At 47.4% G+C, this 20,370-nt stretch overlaps 1 protein-coding gene across 4 annotated transcripts in view; it reads left to right on the forward strand.

The window, feature by feature from the left end:
- The window catches only part of LOC137352756 (myelin-oligodendrocyte glycoprotein-like), a 21,329-nt gene extending 1,872 nt beyond the window's left edge, over positions 1 to 19,457 (forward strand). The window contains exons 2-6 of one of the 4 annotated variants that reach the window (XM_068018538.1): positions 170 to 363; positions 8,154 to 8,217; positions 10,154 to 10,498; positions 13,287 to 13,407; positions 14,553 to 15,100. In XM_068018538.1, coding sequence (XP_067874639.1) covers positions 286 to 363; positions 8,154 to 8,217; positions 10,154 to 10,498; positions 13,287 to 13,407; positions 14,553 to 14,721 — 777 coding nt within the window. In that variant the 5' untranslated portion in view covers positions 170 to 285 and the 3' untranslated portion in view covers positions 14,722 to 15,100. Of the gene's footprint in view, positions 1 to 169; positions 364 to 6,274; positions 6,560 to 8,153; positions 8,218 to 10,153; positions 10,499 to 13,286; positions 13,408 to 14,552; positions 15,101 to 18,085 lie in introns of those variants that run through there. The other 3 variants (XM_068018539.1, XM_068018540.1, XM_068018537.1) reach the window with 3 other exon arrangements.
- The last annotated feature ends 913 nt before the right edge of the window (positions 19,458 to 20,370 follow it).

Genomic DNA, 20,370 nt, shown 5'->3' on the forward strand with positions numbered 1-20,370 from the left:
AAATATCTTTCCAGTCAAGGGTCTGGTGTTTTTTTTTTTAAAAAAGCAAGTTCTTTTTTTACACCAGTAACAGTTTAAAAATCAATGTGCATGTGGCAAAATTAATATGCCTCATTCTTGGGAATGGGGGCCTGCATGACAAGATGTTAAAGTCCCTTATTTTCCCTAGCCCTCATGCACACACCACACATCCATTCAAAAACTGGTTAACCGGGGGAGGAAAAAGGAGTTTGGTTTACAGCTGTTTCATAGGAATGAAAAGAACAATTAAAAAAAAACGTTGTCATGATCTGGAAGGAAGATCTTTGGTTTGGCGAGGTGAACCAAAGTCGAATAGTTGGATGCCACTCGAAGTCTTTCCAGGTGAGGATGAGCCGTCGATGATGGGTAGGCTTTCAAAGAACCTCAACAAAAGAAGGCTTTATATAAGGCTTTCCATCAGGTATGCAGCATGAAGGCTCTTTGGTCTTACAGCAGCAGTAAAGGGCGGCGCAGTGGTTAGCACCGCAGCCTCACAACTCCAGGGACCCGGGTTCGATTCCGGGTACTGCCTGTGTGGAGTTTGCAAGTTCTCCCTGTGTCTGTGTGGGTTTTCTCCGGGTGCTCCGGTTTCCTCCCACAAGCCAAAAGACTTGCAGGTTGATGGGTAAATTGGCCATTATAAATTGTCACTAGTATAGGTAGTTGGTAGGGAAATATAGGGACAGGTGGGGATGTTTGGTAGGAATATGGGATTAGTGTAGGATTAGTATAAATGGGTGGTTGATGTTCGGCACAGACTCGGTGGGCCGAAGGGCCTGTTTCAGTGCTGTATCTCTAATCTAAATCTAAAAAATCTAACCTATAGCAGGAAAAGGTTTCTTGCAATATTCAGGATTTCTTCAAAACACAGAAGGTAACAGGAACCACTCTTGATGCAGGAATCCTTTAGCGAGAGATAATAATCTTTCCGGGTCTACTTCTGACCTCCGGGCAGGTCAGAATCCAATTTCAAAATGTCTGCTTTTTGGCCAAACCCACTGACTTTATAAAAGTTCAAAACTGAAACCACAACTTTCCATAAACAATTCACATGCCCAGTGATAAATTATCTCCTGTGGTAACAGAGGGTAACTCTGAGGTCCACCCCCTGCTGGTTTCCTTGAGATTACCTGCATTCCTGTCCTTGTTTACCAGTTCAGCTTTCGTTGAACGTCCTATCAAAACATCCATAAAGTTCAGATCTCAATATCCACTGAAATCCTTTTCAGTTTTTAAAGACATGGAATCCGAAGTTTTAATACAAAAAAAAAATCCTCGTAACAATGGCAAGAGGTGAGATTAGGAGGGATGGGGGGTCAGAGGGAAGGGGAAGAAAGATCTGGAGGGGTGTTGGTACCCATGAGGTGCTGGAGCTTATGCTTCTTTAACACCTGAAAGGAAGAGATAAAGTTTTTTGTAAATGCATCGGAGAAGGTGAAGGATGAAATGGAACTGCAGAGCAGGACAGCTCTGAGATCGGGTGAGTCGGTGCTGCTGGAGAGAGAGGTCAAGTGCGTCCATGTGCACGGAGTATGGATCGCGATACCTGTAATCCTGGGTGGATTCAAAACACAGGATAAAACTTCAGTTGGAGTCTACGTGGAATAAGTCGGAGTCGGAGACAGTCGCTGAGGAAGGAGATGTGGCTGTGAAAATGAGTTTTAGCAGAAACCTTATTGAACAGCAGGAGGGAAATGGGAAGCAATGAAGGTGAGAAATGTAAACGAGATAAACGGAAATCCCAGAGAAAAGAGCAGAACTGCTTTGTGGTAGCATTCCTGCAAGAGAAGTGGCAGTGAAGTAAATACTAAAATAACAGCAAAATAATGTGGATGCTGGAACTCTGAAATGAGAACAGAAATGTGAGAAACGTAGCCCACTTGATAACAATTTACACCAAGTCAAACTCTGAAGAAGTAAGTTTATTTAACGGTCTTGCAAGATCGGGTGTCCTACAAGCAGGCACACCGATCAACATATTCAGTTCATGTTTATACAATACAAATCCATTTGTCCACGCCTTTATTTTACATTATTGGTTATAACGTATTATGACACTAACCTATCCTATGGTTGCTACAGTCTCCTCCTCTGTTTACTTCTCCCCCTACTCTAACTTTCTAGCCCCTAACTCTTGTTTTTGTTTTACCTTATTTGGCTCTCCATTATGTGTTTTAACTTGCAGCTGTCAGCCTTTATCTTAGTGGGGCAGTTTCTTATTCACTACATCCGTTGTTCTAACTCTTGCTGTTTCTCTGTTATCTGCCTAAGCACAATTTTTAAGTGATGTACTGTCCCAAGGTCTCCACTTACATACCCTTATCAATTCTCTTTGTCAGTGATGTACTGTCTTAAGGTCTCCACTGACATATCCTTATCAGTTCTCCTTTTCAGTGATTTCATTATGTTGTGCACAAATGACTTCTTGGTAACTTTCCACAAGCTGTAGAAACAACATTTCAGTATTTCTTATTCTCACAGAAAGTGTCAGAAATACTCAGCAGATCTGGCAGCATCTGTGTAGAGAGAAACAGAGTTAACATTTCAAGTATCTGACCTTCCATCAGAACCTGGAATGTTAACCCTGTTTCTCTTTACTTGCTGAGTATTTCCAGCACTTTCTGTTTTTATTTCAGAGATCCAGCATCTGCAGTATTTTGCTTTTCCGCATGGATTCTGACATGCTGCCGGCCAGAAGCATACTCTCGTACACTTCCAGCAGGTCTGAGCCGACCCAGTCCCTCAGAGTCGCAAACAACTCAACTGGTAATCTGTCGCTCCTGGGGGGGTGGTTTTACTCGTCTCGAAGGACCTGACAGCCTTTGTCAGTTTGTCCAGAATTAGCGGTTTGTCCAGACTCTCCCACGTACTGTCATCTAAGACCTCCGTGACAGATGACAGGAAGGACTGGGAGGCCGTGCTGTCTGTGGGCTTCACGTCGTACAGCCCAGCATAAAAGGATTTGCTGAACCTTAGTATGTCAGACTGCGATGACGTTACCAAGCTGTCTTCTTCCTCCAGGCTGCTGATCACAGAGCTCTCTCTGTGTACCTTTCGGAAGAAGTAACACGAGCACGTCTCATCCTGCTCCACGGAGCGGACTCTGGACTGGAAGATGATCTTGCAGGCCTCTGCGGCAAAGAGCAAGTCCTGCTGGCTCTTCACCTCTTGGAGATCCTCCTTGGCCTCGACCCCAATCGACTGCAGCCGGAGCAGATTCTGCATGCTTTTCTGCCAACTCTCTGATCATCCTGGGATAGACAGTCATATGAACATATGAATTAGGAAAAGAACTCAGTCACATGAATTCTCGAGCCTGCTCAGCCATTCAATAAGATCATGGCTGATCTGATTACTCCACATTCTCAACTATCCCCAATAACCTTTCCCCACCTTGCTTATCATGAATCTATCTACCTCTGCCTTAAAAATATTGAAAGGCCTTTTGACATCATCACATTTTGAAGAAGAGCTTTATACAAACGGGAACAGTGTTATACAACATCAACTGAGATTGGACCCTAATGAGATTTGAACTCACAACTCATGGTTTACAAGACCAGCTCTCTAACCCCTGAGTAATGGAGCCAGATGTCAGCGAGGAGGAGGCAGGAGTCGGAGAAGAACACCGGCTTGACGTCAGTGGATCCGACTGTGAATGCGCGGGACACAAACAGGAAGTCAATCCTGGAATGGACGGACCCGTCTGGTCTTCACCAGGTCTATCTACACTCTGCTCCATCTGCAGGCCAAGACATTGTGCAGCTTGGCCTCTTTGACTGTTTCCATTTGGAGTCTGGACGGGGCTGAGTAAATTGGTCCTATATTCTGTGGAGTTCAGAAAAATGAGAGGTGATCTAATTGATTCTGAAAGGGTTTGATAGGGTAGAAGCTGAGAGATTGTTCCCGCTGGTCGGGGGATCTAGAACATGGGGACACAGTCTCAGGATAAGGGGCCAATCATTCAGGACTGAGATGAGGAGAAATTATTTCAGGTATAGGCAGCTGGGATCAAGCGAGTCCCTCGGAGTATAAGGGATGCAGGAGTACACTTAAGAAGGAAATTAGGAGGGCGAAAAGGGGCCATGAGATTTCCCTGGCAGATAAGATAAAGGAGAATCCTAAAAGATTCTGTAAGTTTTTAAGAGTAAAAGGGTAGCGAGGGAGAGAGTAGGTCCCCTTAAGGATCAGTGTGGTAATGTATGTGAGGAGCCACTGGAAATGGGCGAGGTCTTAAATGAATACTTCTCGTCTGTATTTACCATGGAGAAGGTCATGGAATCTAGTGAGTTCAAGGGAGGGAACAGCGATATCCTGGAGCCTATCAACATTACAAAGGAGGAGGTGTTGGAGGTTTTGAAGCGCATTAAGGTGGATAAATCCCCAGGGCCTGACCAGATGCATCCTAGGACATTATGGGAAGCAAGGGAGGAGATTGCTGGGGCCCTGGCAGAGATTTTTGTATCATTGTTAGCCACGGGTGAGGTACCGGAAGACTGGAGGATATCTAATGTTGTGCCTTTAAGAAGGGCAGCAGGGATAAGCGAGGGAACTACAGGCCGGTGAGCCTTACATCAGTAGTGGGAAAGTTATTGGAAGGGATTCTGAGAGACAGGATCTATATGCATTTGGAAAGGCATGGTCTGATTCGGGATAGTAAGCATGGCTTTGTATGTGGGAAATCATGTCTCACAAATTTGATTGAGTTTTTTGAGGAGGTGACTAAGAGGATTGATGATGGCAGGGTGGTGGACGTTGTCTACATGGACTTTAGCAAGGCCTTTGACAAGGTCCCGCATGGTAGGCTGGTCTGGAAGGTTCGAACACATGGGATCCATGGTGAGCTAGCCAATTGGATACAAGATTGGTTTGGTGATGGGAGGCAGAGGGTGGTAGTGGAGGGTTGTTTTTCAGATCGGAGGCCGGTGACCAGTGGTGTGCCGCAGGGATTGGTGCTGGGCCCTCTGTTTGTCATATATATTAATGACATGGATGAGAATGTAGGGGGCATGATTGGTAAGTTTGCAGATAACACCAAAATTGGTGGTGTAGTGGACAGTGAAGAAGGTTGTCTAAGATTACAACAGGATATAGATAAACTGGGAAAGTGGGCAAGGGATTGACAAATGGAATTTAACGCAGACAAGTGTGAAATTATGCATTTTGGGACGCTAAACCAGGGCAGGACATATACAGTGAATGGCAGGGCCCTGGGGAGTGTTGTTGAGCAGAGAGACCCTGGGGTGCAAGTACATAGTTCCCTGAAAGTGGCAACACAGGTAGACAGGATGGTGAAGAAGGCATATGGCATGCTTGCATTACGGCCGAGGCATTGAGTACAAGAGTTGGGACGTCCTGTTACAGTTGTACATAACGTTGGTTCGGCCGCATTTGGAGTACTGTGTGCGGTTCTGGTCGCCGCACTACAGGAAAGATGTGATTAAGCTAGAGAGGGTGCAGAAAAGATTCACAAGGATGTTGCCTGGTTTGGAGGGCTTGAGTTATAAAGAGAGATTGGATAGGCTGGGTCTGTTTTCACTGGAGCTAAGGAGGTTGAGAGGGGACATGACAGAGGTATATAAAATTATGAGAGGCATAGATAAGGTAGATAGCCAGAATCTATTTCCCATGGTAGGGGTGACTAAAACTGGAGGACATAGATTTAAGGTGAGAGGGAGGAGGTTTAAAGGAGTTCAAAGGGGTACATTTTTCACACAAAGAATAGTGGGTATCTGGAATGAGCTGCCAGAGGAGCTGGTGGAGGCAGGAACAGTAGCAACATTGAAGAGGCATCTGGACAGGTACTTGAATGAACAAGACATGGAGGGATATGGAATTAATGCAGGCAGGTGGGATTAGTATAGATAGGCATTATGGTCGGCATGGACGCGGTGGGCCGAAGGGCCTGTTTCTATGCTGTACCACTCTAACTCTAAGTGAGCCTGGAGGCAACGGAAGACGAGCTCAATGTCATACCGAGGGTGAAATTCATTGAGGTGGAGGCGGAAGGGGATAAAACAGAGTCCTTTGCTGAGTAAAGAACGTTCCCTGTCAGAGAGAGGAAGGTCTGAGGGTTTAGTGAATACACAGCAAGGGGTCAGATCAGAGGGAAGTGAAGGGGAAGAAGGATCTGGAGAGGCAATAGTCCCCATCAGCTCCTGGAGCTGGTCTTCCTCAACACCGGAAATGAACTAAACAGAACTGAATCAGCCAAGGGGCGGGGCCAGGGGACTGTGGGCGGGGTTAGTAATGAGTGACAGGCCAGTCCGGCCGCTGATTGGGCGATTGGCTCTGAGACCCGCCACTGGGGCCAGGAGAAGTTGTTAGCCCCACCCCGGCGGGTCGAGCGCTGAGTGACAGGCGGGCCCGGTCGCTGATTGGGCGACCTGCTCTGACCCCGGCCCTGACTGCCAATAGAAGCCGTGCCCGCCAAGTATTGGTTTCTTTATAAACCGGATGAAGGGTTCAGGCAGATTCCCGCCATTTTCACTGGAGCTGGTGATCCAGGATCGGGGCAATGGATAGAAAAGCACAGCAGGTATTGTCAGTGTCTCACACCCGGGGGGTCAGTCATGGGGAGAGGGACCATGGACTGTTTCAGGGCTGCTCCCGGTCTCAATGTGTCTCAGAGCCGGGAGGGAGGGGAGTCAGTAATGTGGAGAGGGACCATGGACTGTGTCAGGGCTGCTCCCGGTCTCAATGTGTCTCAGAGCCGGGAGGGAGGGGGGTCAGTAATGGGGAGAGGGACCATGGACTGTGTCAGGGCTGCTCCCGGTCTCAATGTGTCTCAGAGCCGGGAGGGAGGAGGGTCAGTAATGGGGAGAGGGACCATGGACTGTGTCAGGGCTGCTCCCGATCTCAATGTGTCTCAGAGCCGGGAGGGAGGGGGGTCAGTAATGGGGAGAGGGACCATGGACTGTGTCAGGGCTGTTCCCGGTCTCAATGTGTCTCAGAGCCGGGAGGGAGGGAGGTCAGTAATGGGGAGAGGGACCATGGACTGTGTCAGGGCTGCTCCCGGTCTCAATGTGTCTCAGAGCCGGGAGGGAGGGGGGTCAGTAATGGGGAGAGGGACCATGGACTGTTTCAGGGCTGCTCCCGGTCTCAATGTGTCTCAGAGCCGGGAGGGAGGGGAGTCAGTAATGTGGAGAGGGACCATGGACTGTGTCAGGGCTGCTCCCGGTCTCAATGTGTCTCAGAGCCGGGAGGGAGGAGGGTCAGTAATGGGGAGAGGGACCATGGACTGTGTCAGGGCTGCTCCCGGTCTCAATGTGTCTCAGAGCCGGGAGGGAGGGGGGTCAGTAATGGGGAGAGGGACCATGGACTGTGTCAGGGCTGCTCCCGGTCTCAATGTGTCTCAGAGCCGGGAGGGAGGGGGGTCAGTAATGGGGAGAGGGACCATGGACTGTGTCAGGGCTGCTCCCGATCTCAATGTGTCTCAGAGCCGGGAGGGAGGGGGGTCAGTAATGGGGAGAGGGACCATGGACTGTGTCAGGGCTGCTCCCGGTCTCAATGTGTCTCAGAGCCGGGAGGGAGGGAGGTCAGTAATGGGGAGAGGGACCATGGACTGTGTCAGGGCTGCTCCCGGTCTCAATGTGTCTCAGAGCCGGGAGGGAGGGGGGTCAGTAATGGGGAGAGGGACCATGGACTGTGTCAGGGCTGCTCCCGGTCTCAATGTGTCTCAGAGCCGGGAGGGAGGGAGGTCAGTAATGGGGAGTGGGACCATGGACTGTGTCAGGGCTGCTCCCGGTCTCAATGTGTCTCAGAGCCGGGAGGGAGGGGGGTCAGTAATGGGGAGAGGGACCATGGACTGTGTCAGGGCTGCTCCCGGTCTCAATGTGTCTCAGAGCTGGGAGGGAGGGGGGTCAGTAATGGGGAGAGGGACCATGGACTGTGTCAGGGCTGCTCCCGGTCTCCATGTGTCTCAGAGCCGGGAGGGAGGGGAGTCAGTAATGGGGAGAGGGACCATGGACTGTGTCAGGGCTGCTCCCGGTCTCAATGTGTCTCAGAGCCGGGAGGGAGGAGGGTCAGTAATGGGGAGAGGGACCATGGACTGTGTCCTGTCCCGGTTCAGAAATGGACATGAGCAGCAAGAAACTGTGGTAAAGGGGGGTAACTGTGTTTTCTTGTTGCAGGGACCCAACTTACAGAAACTCCTCCTCCTGCTGCTGCTGCTAAATGCTGTTGCTGCTGTTTCAGGTAAACGCTGTGACTGCTCTCACATTTCAGCAGAGCTCGGGGCTGCTGGTGATATGGATTATATCAGGATTGATCTTCCTGGATGGTGTTAACCTTGTGAATTTATACAGACTGCAGTTAGCTATCTCCTGGAAAGAACATTTGTCTGGGTGTCTGGGACTGAAATCAGTAATGTGTATATTACTGGGGAATCTTCTTCTTCTTTGGCCTCCTTGTCTCGAGAGACAATGGGTAAGCGCCTAGAGGTGGTCAGTGGTGTCAGTCGCTGTGAGGCAACTATGGAGTGACCTCTCCATGGCGCATGCCTGGGCGAATGTATGGAGGTTGAGAGTTGCCCAAGCGTCAAAACCCCCCTCTCGGCCTTTCTGGTGGGGTCCAAAGGAGTGCAGAGCACGACGTTTGGCACCGGTAGTATTCATTATATCAGGAATTCATCTTGCTTTAAGGTGCTGTGTTCACTGTGAGTGGGCCCATTGAGGGAGTGGACACAGTCGGTTCACATTACACATAATGATCATGAGACCTGAAAGGAAGGCAGTTAATGTCTTCAGATTAACCCCTGTGATGTGAACAGTGGAATCTGGACACTGAGTGTTAGTGAGAATGAATCTAGAAGAATCACTCGACACTTGGGTCTGCTCCAATGTCAAACAGTTTATTGAGTTACGCCAGCAGGGAGCAGGTCACTGGGCTGTCCAGATGCCCCTCCACTGAACAATGAAAAATCATCAATACTTATACATTTTCAAACAGTTACTCAGCCCATCCTTTCTGGACATGGTCCAATCATAATGATTACAGATTCTCTCCATTGATTATTAAAGACCAATAGAAGTGGTTACCCGGTGTGAAAGGGGCTGCAGGACCAACCCATGGACAGATAGGGGATTACTCATGATGTTTTCCATTCCTTTCTAGTCCCCATCCTTGGTTCTCCTGTACGCACACCACCTTATCTTAACCTTGTTACAGGCTGGTATCTTTGTCAGCATTCCACATGGACATCTGCTCTCCATTGAATAAGTCTTTGAATTTATGTTACTCAGTTCCTGTGTGGAATGTGGTCAAGTTGGCTAAACCCCATGATGCCTTGCAAACTCTTCATTGTTCACTAAAATTACGTTACGAGTTACTCAAATAACATTTAAACAGGATGTTCTTTTCTGCAGGTGCCTCTGCGCTTGGGAATACCCGTCAACACTGAGCAATACTCGGTGACACTGGGATGGGGTCCTGAGCACTGGGATCAGGAGTCTGGGACAGTCCTGGATCAAATAGAACTGGGAATTGCCTCTGAGCATGGGGAGTAGGGTCATCAGGATTGGGGATTGTGTTTTGGGTCCTGGGAGGGGGCAGAGTCTGGCCGTATTGGGGTGAGGAGCAAGGTCTGACAGGTTAGTGGTGGAGGGAGGTAAGGATCCACATTGCCTCGGCCCCTTTCAGACCATCAGGTGCTGCCTCACCCCCTACACAGTGTACTCGTCCGTCATTGTCCCCCCAACCTGTCCAAAGCCCTTTCCACATCCTCGGGTACCCCCTCCCCCACCCGTTCCTGTCTTTACATTTCAGGGTCAGTTTTCTGCTCCTGAGCTCCACCTCACATTGTGCACCCCCAGTCTGTCATTGTTCTCCCAAAGGGGGGAGGTGGGCAGGGTGACCAATATCCTGATGTGTTCTCCCAGCATGTGTACAATGGGAAACACACGATTCGAAGTGCTGTCCAGCTGCTCTGTGGATACAAATATCCAGCACAAGCTGGTTTTAGTTGAAAGCCCTTAATGCCTGACCTTTAACCTTCCCACAGAAATGAAAGCAGTGAGTTACTGATCAGTGCTTCTTGTAAATCAAGCATCGCAGTGTAACCATGTGGAGCTTGGGATGGAATGTACCAGCAGGGAGGTTATATCTGTGGATAAATACTTTCAATCTTTTCCAGGTTACTTGCCTGTCCCAGTTTCTGGGTTCCTTGGGGAGCAGGTTGTGCTGCCCTGTATCTACAAAGGGAATGTCCCAGTCTCTGAGTTACAGCTAATTTGGTGGATATCCAATCGTGAAATTTTACACAGATTTATCGATGGGAACGATGACTTAATACAACAAGACCCACGGTTCAGAAACAGAACAAACCTGTTCAAAGATCAACTGGAGCAAGGCAACTGGTCACTAATGATCTCTGACCTCAGGCAGTCAGACCAGAATGAGTATCAGTGTCAGATTTACAAGAGGATCGGTGAGCACTATCAATGGCAACAAGCTGATTCAGTCCATCTCTCTGTAACAGGTGAGAGGTTTCTGTTTCAGGTATTCTGCATTTACTCTCTGATTTTATGAGTACGGTAGTGCAGTGGTTATGTTACTGGACTAGTAATCCAGAAGCCTGGACTAATAATCCAGAGAACGTGGCTTCAAATCCCACCATGGCACTTTCAGAATTGAAATTCAGTTTAAAATAAATCTGGAAATATAAAGTTGGTCCCAATAAAAGTGACCATGAAGCTGTTGGATTGTTGTAAAACCCAACTGGTTCACTAATGTCCCTCTCGGGAAGGAAACCTGCCATCCTTACCCGGTCTGGTCTATATGTGACTCCAGTCCCACATTAACCTGGTTAACTTTTAACTGCCCTCTGATTTGCTCGGTTACTTCAATCAGTTTGTATCAAACCACTAGAAAGAAAAAACAGACTAAAACTGAACAGACCACTGGCTGTGACCCAGACATCAAATCAGGACACAGGAAAGGCAAACCCAGCCCAGTTGACACTGCAAAGTCCCCCTCGCTGACATCTGGAAATTGGTCTCCATGTTAGGCGAGCTGTGTGAGACAGTCACACTCACAGAATCAACCCTACATCCCAGACTCCTCTATCACCATCCCTGGGTATGTCTTGTCCCACTGGCAGGACAGACCCACCCGAGGTGGGGGCACAGTGGTATCCAGTCAGGAGGGAGTTTTTTATTCTTTTGCTGCATTTGCTGACAATGCATCCACTCGGTGTCGCAATACTTGCACATGTGAAAATGCAGCCTGATCCACTGAAACGTCGCTGTCTGTGACCTTTTTGGCAGCTGCCAGTAATAAAGATGGCGACGCTCAATTTATCACAAAACAAATGAAACACAAATGCCCACAGTGGCTGTGATCACTGCCTCCATCACACCCCCAACAGTACCTCGCTCCCTCCTGCCATCACCACCTCCATCCCACCCCCAGCAATACCTCGCTCCCTCCTGCCATCGCCACCTCCATCAGTACCTCGCTCCCTCCTGACATCACTACCTCCATCCCACCCCCAGCAGTACCTCGCTCCCTCCTGCCTTCGCCACCTCCATCCCACCCCCAGCAGTACCTCGCTCCCTCCTGCCTTCGCCACCTCCATCCCACCCCCAGCAGTACTTCGCTCCCTCCTGCCATCGCCACCTCCATCCCACCCCCAGCAGTACCTCGCTCCCTCCTGCCATCGCCACCTCCATCCCACCCCCAGCAGTACCTCGCTCCCTCCTGCCATCGCCACCTCCATCCCACCCCCAGCAGTACCTCGCTCCCTCCTGCCATCGCCACCTCCATCCCACCCCCAGCAGTACTTCGCTCCCTCCTGACATCACTACCTCCATCCCACCCCCAGCAGTACCTCACTCCCTCCTGCCATCACCATCGCCATCCCACCCCCAACAGTACCTCGCTCCCTCCTGCCATCACCACCTCCATCCCACCCCCAGCAGTCCCTCGCTCCCTCCTGACATCGCCATCCCACCCCCAACAGTACCTCGCTCCCTCCTGCCATCGCCACCTCCATCCCACCCCCAGCAGTCCCTCGCTCCCTCCTGCCATCATTGCTGCCTACCGCAGCAGTCTACTCACCACTTGCTCCTGGCATCGCTGCTTCATTCCCTCTGCCATCCCTCTGCTCCCCTCCCCTGCTTATCTTTTCTGTCTCTGTGCGAGGAAGAAAGGCAGCAATCGCGGGACGGAGTGGGGAGGCTGGAGTGAATGGCCCACAGATAGGTGGAGGTGTGAAGCGTGGAGTGAGTAGGTGGGGGGGTGGGTGGTGGAGGGCGGAGATGAAGCGAGGCTGGGGGTGAGCGGTGAGCAGACATTGCAGTACACAATGATGTTTGAGCGTAGACATGAGTAAGTCCTGGTAAACCGGGTGCTGACGTAGACTGCACATGGGCAGCACTGTACGAACAGCAAGACTCTGATCTGCACATGTGTGAAGCTGGGAGCTTCTGATGTTGGCAGTGGGTTGCGTTGTCAGCAGTCACTTTGTTTTATTTTATTCATGTTAGTGGGATGTCTGCGTCACTGGCCAGGCCAGCATTTATTGCCCATCCCTAATTGCTGTTGAACTGAGTGGCTTGCTCGGCCATTTCAGAGGGCAGTTCAGAGTTAACCATATTGCTGTGAGTCTGGAGTTACGTGTAGGCCAGACCAGCAGATTTCTTTCTCTAAAGGACATTCATGAACAAATCGACTGTTTTCATGGTCACCATTATTCTAGCTTTTTATTTTAAATTACTGATTTTATTAATTAAATTCAAATTTCACCATCTGCTGTGGGTGGGATTCAAACCCCTGTCCCCAGAGCATTCACCTGGGCTCTGGAGTACTAGTCCAGTAACAGTCCCACTACACCCCACCAGTTCCCCATAGGCCCCAGGACTCCTCAGCATTGAAGTCAGTGGAAAGTAATACTGATCCCATTGTAAACCAGCGTTCCATCCAATCCTGTGGTTTACCCAAACAGCAAATTATTTTAAATTCCTGCTCTATTTCAGCGGGCTGTTGGGTTTAATTAAAGGGAGGCTGCTGCTGGTCAGGGTCTGGTTATCTCCATTGGAAACCATGTATTGATCACATTGTGGGTGTGTAAGAAAGTCGAGCTGTGGGGTGGCTTCCTGTGTCTGTGGCTGTTTATTGGTGTTTAATCTCCCACATCCCTCCAGGACTAGAATTGACCAGGGATGTGTTTGCACTGGGGATGGTTCTGAAACACTAGGTGCTGACAGTCTCTGCTGTTAGTTTTGTTAGTGTGTCCCAGTCTGTTAACAGCTTCATTCTGTCTCTAGGTCCTGGACCCTCTACTGGATTGGTAGTTGGATTGGTCATCGCAATTCTGGTTCTTGTTTGCATAATTCTTGTTCTTCTTTGCATAATTCTGGTTTTCATAATCCAAAACCGACAAAGATGGTGAGTTCCAGAATGATCTGCAGTTCCCATTGTTAATTCTAGTTTTGTTTTATTATATTTGGTGTTGTGGAAATGTTGTGTACACTGATACACTTTGTGCTGTGTAGGATGTTTCAATGCTGCATTATCCAGTCACTTCCAGCTTGTTGTCATCCTCTAGCTGCTGAACTGAAGGTGAAGAGCAGGAATGTGCGGCTCCCTCTATCACACAGTTAATAGACACTCGCCTAATCTCTGCAGCAAACAACTCACCAGCCTACACCTAAAATCCCCTTGTCCCCTCTCCTCTGACTTTTCACCAGCCTCTGATCCTTGCTCTGTTCCCCAGTCACTGACTCCATCCCCTTCCCTGGCCACTGTCTGAGGCTGAACCAGACTGTTCACAACCTCGGAGTCCTATCAGACCCTGAGCTGAGCTTCTGACTCCATATTCTCCCATCACTCAAATCCCACCTACCTCCGCTTCTGTGATGTACCCTGTGTCCACTCTCATCCCTTGACCTGACCATCAGTGGTTTTGATCACTAACAATAAAATATGTTGCATTTCTCTGCCTCCCTCAACATCCACATCTCCCTGCCCATCTCTTGCCCATCTGCCAGTTGTGGGGGGGAAACTATTGCAGATTCTCTAACTCTGTCCTCTGACTCTTTTTTCCCCATCACAATATTTCTGCCTCCGTCAGCCTGTTTGGTCACTGCTGGGTCGGGTTTGATCACATCAGGGAATATCCTGTCCATCTGACTCCTCTCAATAATTCAGGATCAGTCTGGAGAGTCTGGACATTCCCAGCCTCCTCCTGTCTGATCTGATCCCCATCATCTTCAGCTCAGTGTTAACTGAGATCCTCATCAATTCTTCTTAATCTCCAATGTTGAGGTGAGCTGTCATTTTTCTATTGGTCTGGTTCCTCGGTTAGCACAGGTCCTGTGGAGTGTCCAGCTCTTGCCCATTGCCTCCTCTCCTCTGCACTCTGTGCTCCATCACCGTGCAGCTCCTGTGACCCATTTTCCAGCTGCCATTGGGGCCCAGGAGGTTGAGTGTAATTTAATCGGTCTGTGCTCCTGAACAGCTCCTTTACACACTTGTACAAAGTGTTGGATTCTTTTAATGTAACCTGAACTCTGCTGTTTTTTCCCTCCCAGGAAAGCGAACAAACACAACATCAATCACAATGAAGCATCTAATGTCATCCCTTTGACAGGGGTGACTTGTTTAGGTAGCAAGGTCCCATGTTTCACAACAGCACCTGAGCATCAGAATGGAGCAGCTGGAGAACAAAACCTTCTGGGGAACGGGGCTGTCCAGCACTAACTGAGTTTACACTGCACTGAGCCTGGGTCAGGGAGGGAAAATCAGCCCAGTATTGTGGTTATCCAGTGAATCCTGGTGGAAAGTCTGAGATCGGGATCAACAATCACTTCCCACTCTGTACAAATCCCTCTGACCAGCAGAGTCTTGAGATAATCACCCAATGAAAGTTTTGTCCCGTTACTCGAAAACCTGTCCGATTGATATTTCATTGTATCTCAGTATTACTGATACAGTGTCCAAACCCAGTCTCAGGAACACACAGGACCAACTTCAGCTGTGTAACCCATTGATCACTCCCTGTGTGAGATGGTAACTTCCAAAGTATCCAAATGATGAGCGAGTGGTTTTATGAAAGTGACTCTGTTTTCCTAAATAATTTTTTTAAAAAAAGGAATTTCTAGTTAAGCTAAGTAAATGTTTTTTTAATGAAGAGGACAATGAGGGCTGATTGACCAGTGTTGCTCTTTGTCACCTGGCTGGGCTCGGCTTTGAACAGAAGCCATGGCAACAGAGGCAGAAATTGACAAGCCCAGTAACAACAGACAAGATCTGGGTGGGCAGAGAACTGCCAAGCTGTTTGGTTGTTCGTCAGTGCGTGTGTGATACCTTCTGGAAGGAGACAAAAGTCAAATGCTGCTGAAGTGCCAAAGAAGGACAGAAAAAGGAAAGAATTCCAAGGAAGAACAGAAGACTACAACCCAGTGCTTTTACTTGCAACTCCCTCAAAGATTCTGAAGTTCAGTGTGTTAATTTGTCTTGTTCCTGCATTTCAACAAGGCCTGCTAATTTGCTTTTCAACACCGCCTGAAGAGAACTAATTCTGGAAGAATCCTTTTTAACAGTTGCTCGGACGTTGGACTGTCTGCAAGTTTGGTGCAGTGCGTCTCATCTGCTATTCTTTTAGGGTGGACACGTGATCTATTTGTGTTTTTGTCTGTAACAGAGCTCTAATCTAAAAATTCTTTTTATTTTTCCAGTTGACCGATATATGTATAAGAATATATGAACATATGAATTAGGAGCAGAAGTAGGCCATTCAGCCCCTTGAGTCTGCTCCGTCATTCAATAAGATGTGTTTGTGTCTCACATCCCACACTCCCATCTACACCTCCCCCACCGCCCCCCATAACCTTTGATTCCCTTGTCTAACAAGAATCTATCTGTCTCCACTTTAAATATATTCAATGATTCCGCCTCCACCACTTTCTGAGGCAGAATATATGTATATATGACTTTATTAAAAAAAAACTTCAGGTTGCATATTCAAAAATATGCTGGTATTTTTCTTTAGCTTTTTTTAAATAAAATTGTTAATTTTGGACTGTTAAGAGGGCTGGTTAGTGTGTTCTATTCTGGGGAATAATAGTGTGGGGAAACTTTTAAAGAATATGCTGTGACCTGTGGAGAAGTGGGACTGAATTAACAGTGCACACCTCCTGCTTTGGTCATATCAATATTTATTTGGGGGCTCTCTTTTTCCAGGATAAACCAACGCTGACCAAGTTCAATTGTAAGTGGGTTATAATAATTGGAAAAGGGAATATAAAAAGAACCAGGTTTCGTGTGTCATGGAGTAACATTTACACCACTGGAATGTCTTTAACAGCAGCTGCAACTTGTCTGGGGAAGGTGAATGTATCCCTCAGTGATTTGAGATACTTAACCAAGATGAAATTAAAGGATTTGGCAGACCTGTTGACATTAGAGTTACAACCAGGGGCGAAGAAAGCAGGAATAATTGACATAATAGCCCTACATTTGAAATTGGAAGAAGAAAGCAAACCAGAGGGTAATGCAGTTGAATTAACTAAAATTCAGTTACAGACAAAGCAACTGGAGCTTCAACAAGAAACAGAATTGGAAAAAACTTGAGGCTGAAGAAGAAATGTCAGTGGAAAAACTTGAATTTGCAAAAGAGGAAAGTGAAAAAGGGAGAGCATTTCAGAGAGAAAGAAAGATGGGAATTTGAATTTTTTTTTAAAAGCTGGAACTAAAGTAACAGGGTGATCCTGACTCCAGGAAGAATCTAAGTCCAACCCAGGACACAGTGAAAAGCTGTTTAAATTGATACAAGCTCTCCCTAAGTTTGAAGAAAGGGACGTAGAGGTATTTTTCATTGCTTTTGAAACGATAGTTAAACAAGTGAAATGGCCAAAGGAAAGCTGAACACTGCTTATGCAAATCAGGTTGATGGGCAGAGTTCATGAACTTTATGCCATGCTTTCTGCAGAGGCTTCCACAGATTGAGATGGTAAAAAAGGCCATTCTCACTGCGTACGAGTTAGTCCCTGAAGTTTACTGACAGAAGTTTCAGAACCTCTGGTGATTGGCTGGGCAGATTAACATAGAATTTGAGAGGGTAAAACAAATTAATTTTGATTGTTGGATACGAGCATTAAAGATGGAAACCACGTATGAGAACCTTAGAGAACGGATTCTCCTGGAAGAATTTAAGAATTCACTCCCTCCAGTTGTAAGAACTCGGGTAGAGAATCAGAAGGTTTCAACAGCCGACAGGCAGCAGAAATTGCTGCTGATTGAGTTTGTGTATAAACTCAAACCCTTTGTCCGTCACCTCCACAAACCCAAGCAGGATAGGAGGTGGGAGAGTGAAAGGAAGGCAAGTAGCCGGGGACAAGAATGGACAGCTGGGAATGCACCAGGATCTCCTCCTTGGTCCAGAAAAGAAGATGCTGAGGGTGGGAGTGAGGTCCGCAAGCCTAAATGTTACCATTGTCACAAGGTGGGACATATTCGAGCAGATTGCTGGAAGTTGTGAATTAAACCCATGGGATTTAATACGGTGCATAAAGACAATGAAGAGAAAGAGGCCCTGACCGAGCATGTAGATCAGGCTGTAGTTCTGACTGCAGCTGTAAGGACAAGTACAAAAACCACAGAGTGTAGGGGTTGTGAATAAGATACTGGAAATTCTTGTCAAAAGGAAAAGTAACTCTTATCCCTCGAGTGAGGCAGGCAAACCTATAATTATACTTAGGGATACAGGAGCCACCCAAACGTTTGCTGGGAAAAGGCATAAAATTTGCACCAGAGAGTGCACTGAATGCTAATGTTTTAGTGAATGGTATTGATGGGGAGTGTATACCCCTACCTTAGAGTGTGATCTAATGTCTGGAATGGTAACTGTAGGAGTTGTTCATAGCTTGCCAGTAGACAGAGTTGATCTACTCCTGGGGAAAGATTCCAGGACTTTTTCCTCGTGTAATAACCCGAGCAATGGCTAAACAAGTTCCATTGTCGGAGGTAAAATTGCCACCACAGTCAGGTAGTTGAATATATGAAACTATCTTTGGGGATTTAGATAATCCAAATGAAATATTTGATAAATCTTCTCTGATCACAGCTCGGCTAGCTGACCCAGAGTTGAAGAATGTGACACAAACAGCTCTATCAGAAGCTGAGGTAAAAGGAGTTCCAGAAGGCTCTGATATTGAAAATGGGATTGTGATGAGGAAGTGGAGACCTTCTCACAGACCTGTGGATGAAGACTGGACAGTTCTTCATCAGATAGTGGTATCTCTAAAGTATCACCGGGAACTATTCAGGTTAGTGCGTGGGATTCCTCCAGCGGGACATATAGGGATCCGGAAGACCGAAACACATAGAAATCAACATTACTACTGGCCAGGTCATTCCAAGGACATGGTGCAGTTTTGTAAAATGTGCCATACATTCCAGATTGTGGGAAAACCACAACCTGCCATAATTCCCATCCCAGTTATTGGGGAACCATTTAGTAGGGTGTTGGTAGACTGTGTAGGACACTTAACAAAAAGTAGTAGAGTTGGTGAGGGGGAGCCAATGGATGTGGTTTATTTGGAATTTCAGAAGGCTTTCGACAAAGTCCCACATAAGAGATTAGCGTGTAAAATTAAAGCACATGGGTTTGGGGGTAGTGTATTGCGATAGATAGAAAATTTTTTGGCGGACAGGAAACGAAGAGTAGGGATAAATGGGTCTTTTTCCGAATGGCAGGCAGTGACTAGTGAGGTACCACAGGGATCGGTGCTCGGACCCCAGCTAACCAGTGCAAGCCTGATTAAAAAAACAGGTTTGCACTTGCTGCTGTTCAATATTCAGTCCGTTAACACCTAATCTGTACTAATGCTTTCTCTTTCAACACACCATTAACATATTGTTTGTCTTTGCTCCATGACCTTTTGGTCAGCTATGTGGCCTTGTCCAATCTTCACCTTCTCCTTTGTTATCTCTTGCCCCACCCCCACCTCACTTGCTTATAACCTGTGACTTTTCTAATATTTGTCAGTTCTGAAGAAGGGTCACTGACCTGAAACGTTAACTCTGCTTCTCTTTTCACAGATGCTGCCAGACCTGCTGAGTGGTTCCAGCATTTCTTGTTTTTATTTCAGATTTCCAGCATCTGCAGTATTTTGCTTTTATTGCTCCGTTTCTAGTTCAGCTTGGACCGCTGCGCCATCTAGTGCTGAACTCCTTTACTACAGGAACCGGACTCTGCGTTGATCTGTCCTCCCTCCCTTTGCTATTAATCTCCTCTGGGTCTGTCACCCTGCGACGATGAAGGGTTTTGATGGAGTAAAGAGGGAGAAACTTTCCAGGAAGGAAAGGAGGGAGACATTACACTGCCATCAAAAACTCTGCTGCCCCGTATCCTAACTCACACCAAGTCCCGTTTATCCAACACCCACTTCCCCGCACTGTGCCATGTGAAACATCTTGTGATGTTCTATTACATTAAAAGTGCTATATAAATGCAAGTTGTTGTTATGTGAATACAAACTCTTCTCTCAGTTCCGCCTCATGGCCTGGAACCCAGCTGTCTCCAAGCTGGTTCTCACCCATCCCTGTTTTTGTGAGATTGTGACTCTGTATTTCTGTGGGAGAATTATCATCCTTTCATTATTCTTGGTATGAACACCATATCCCAGCCCTTCCAATGACCCTGTGGCTAAAGGACCATCTGGTGCCCTAAGGGAAAAGATCCCTCAGCCAGAGCAGCAGCTAATATTGATCTCAGTACTCTGAGTGAGAGGGGAATGAGTGGCTGGTGTTCCTGTCCTGATCCCTGTCTGGAAACTCCTGCTGGACATCAGGATCAGGCTGAGATGCAATGTTAAATAAGCTGCTGAATCTAAAGGAGTTGTTTAACAAGGCTCTGCTCCCAGCATCGAGCCTTCCTACACAGTGAATGTAGCAACAGAGAAAGGGCCACAACACAGCAGGCCAAATATTCCAACCCTCACCTAGGTGAGTCCTTCCTGGTTTATTTATCAATTTTTAGCATTTAACCTAAACACAAAACAGATTATCTGGTCACTTATCTCTCTGCTACTTGTGGGAACTTGCTGTGTGTAAATTGGTGAGAAAGACACTGTATAAATGGGAGAAACTGAAACTGAATTTTACCTTTTGGAGATACATTGAACTGTTGGTTGGGGCTCTCTCCTCATGTTGCTCTGATTTGGAACATGTTTGACTGTCCGTGTGGCCTCAAGACACACGACTTTTAATGGAATCCATACTTCAGGATAAACTAGATCTTCCTCATTGTTGTGAGTGAGTTTACTTCAGTACCCAGGACACATTGATCACTCCATTTAGTTGCTGTTGGCCTTGTTTCAGTATCTGAGACACATTGAATGTCCTCAA

This window comes from Heterodontus francisci, chromosome 39 (genome assembly GCF_036365525.1).
Source record: "Heterodontus francisci isolate sHetFra1 chromosome 39, sHetFra1.hap1, whole genome shotgun sequence".
Lineage (NCBI taxonomy): Eukaryota > Metazoa > Chordata > Chondrichthyes > Heterodontiformes > Heterodontidae > Heterodontus > Heterodontus francisci.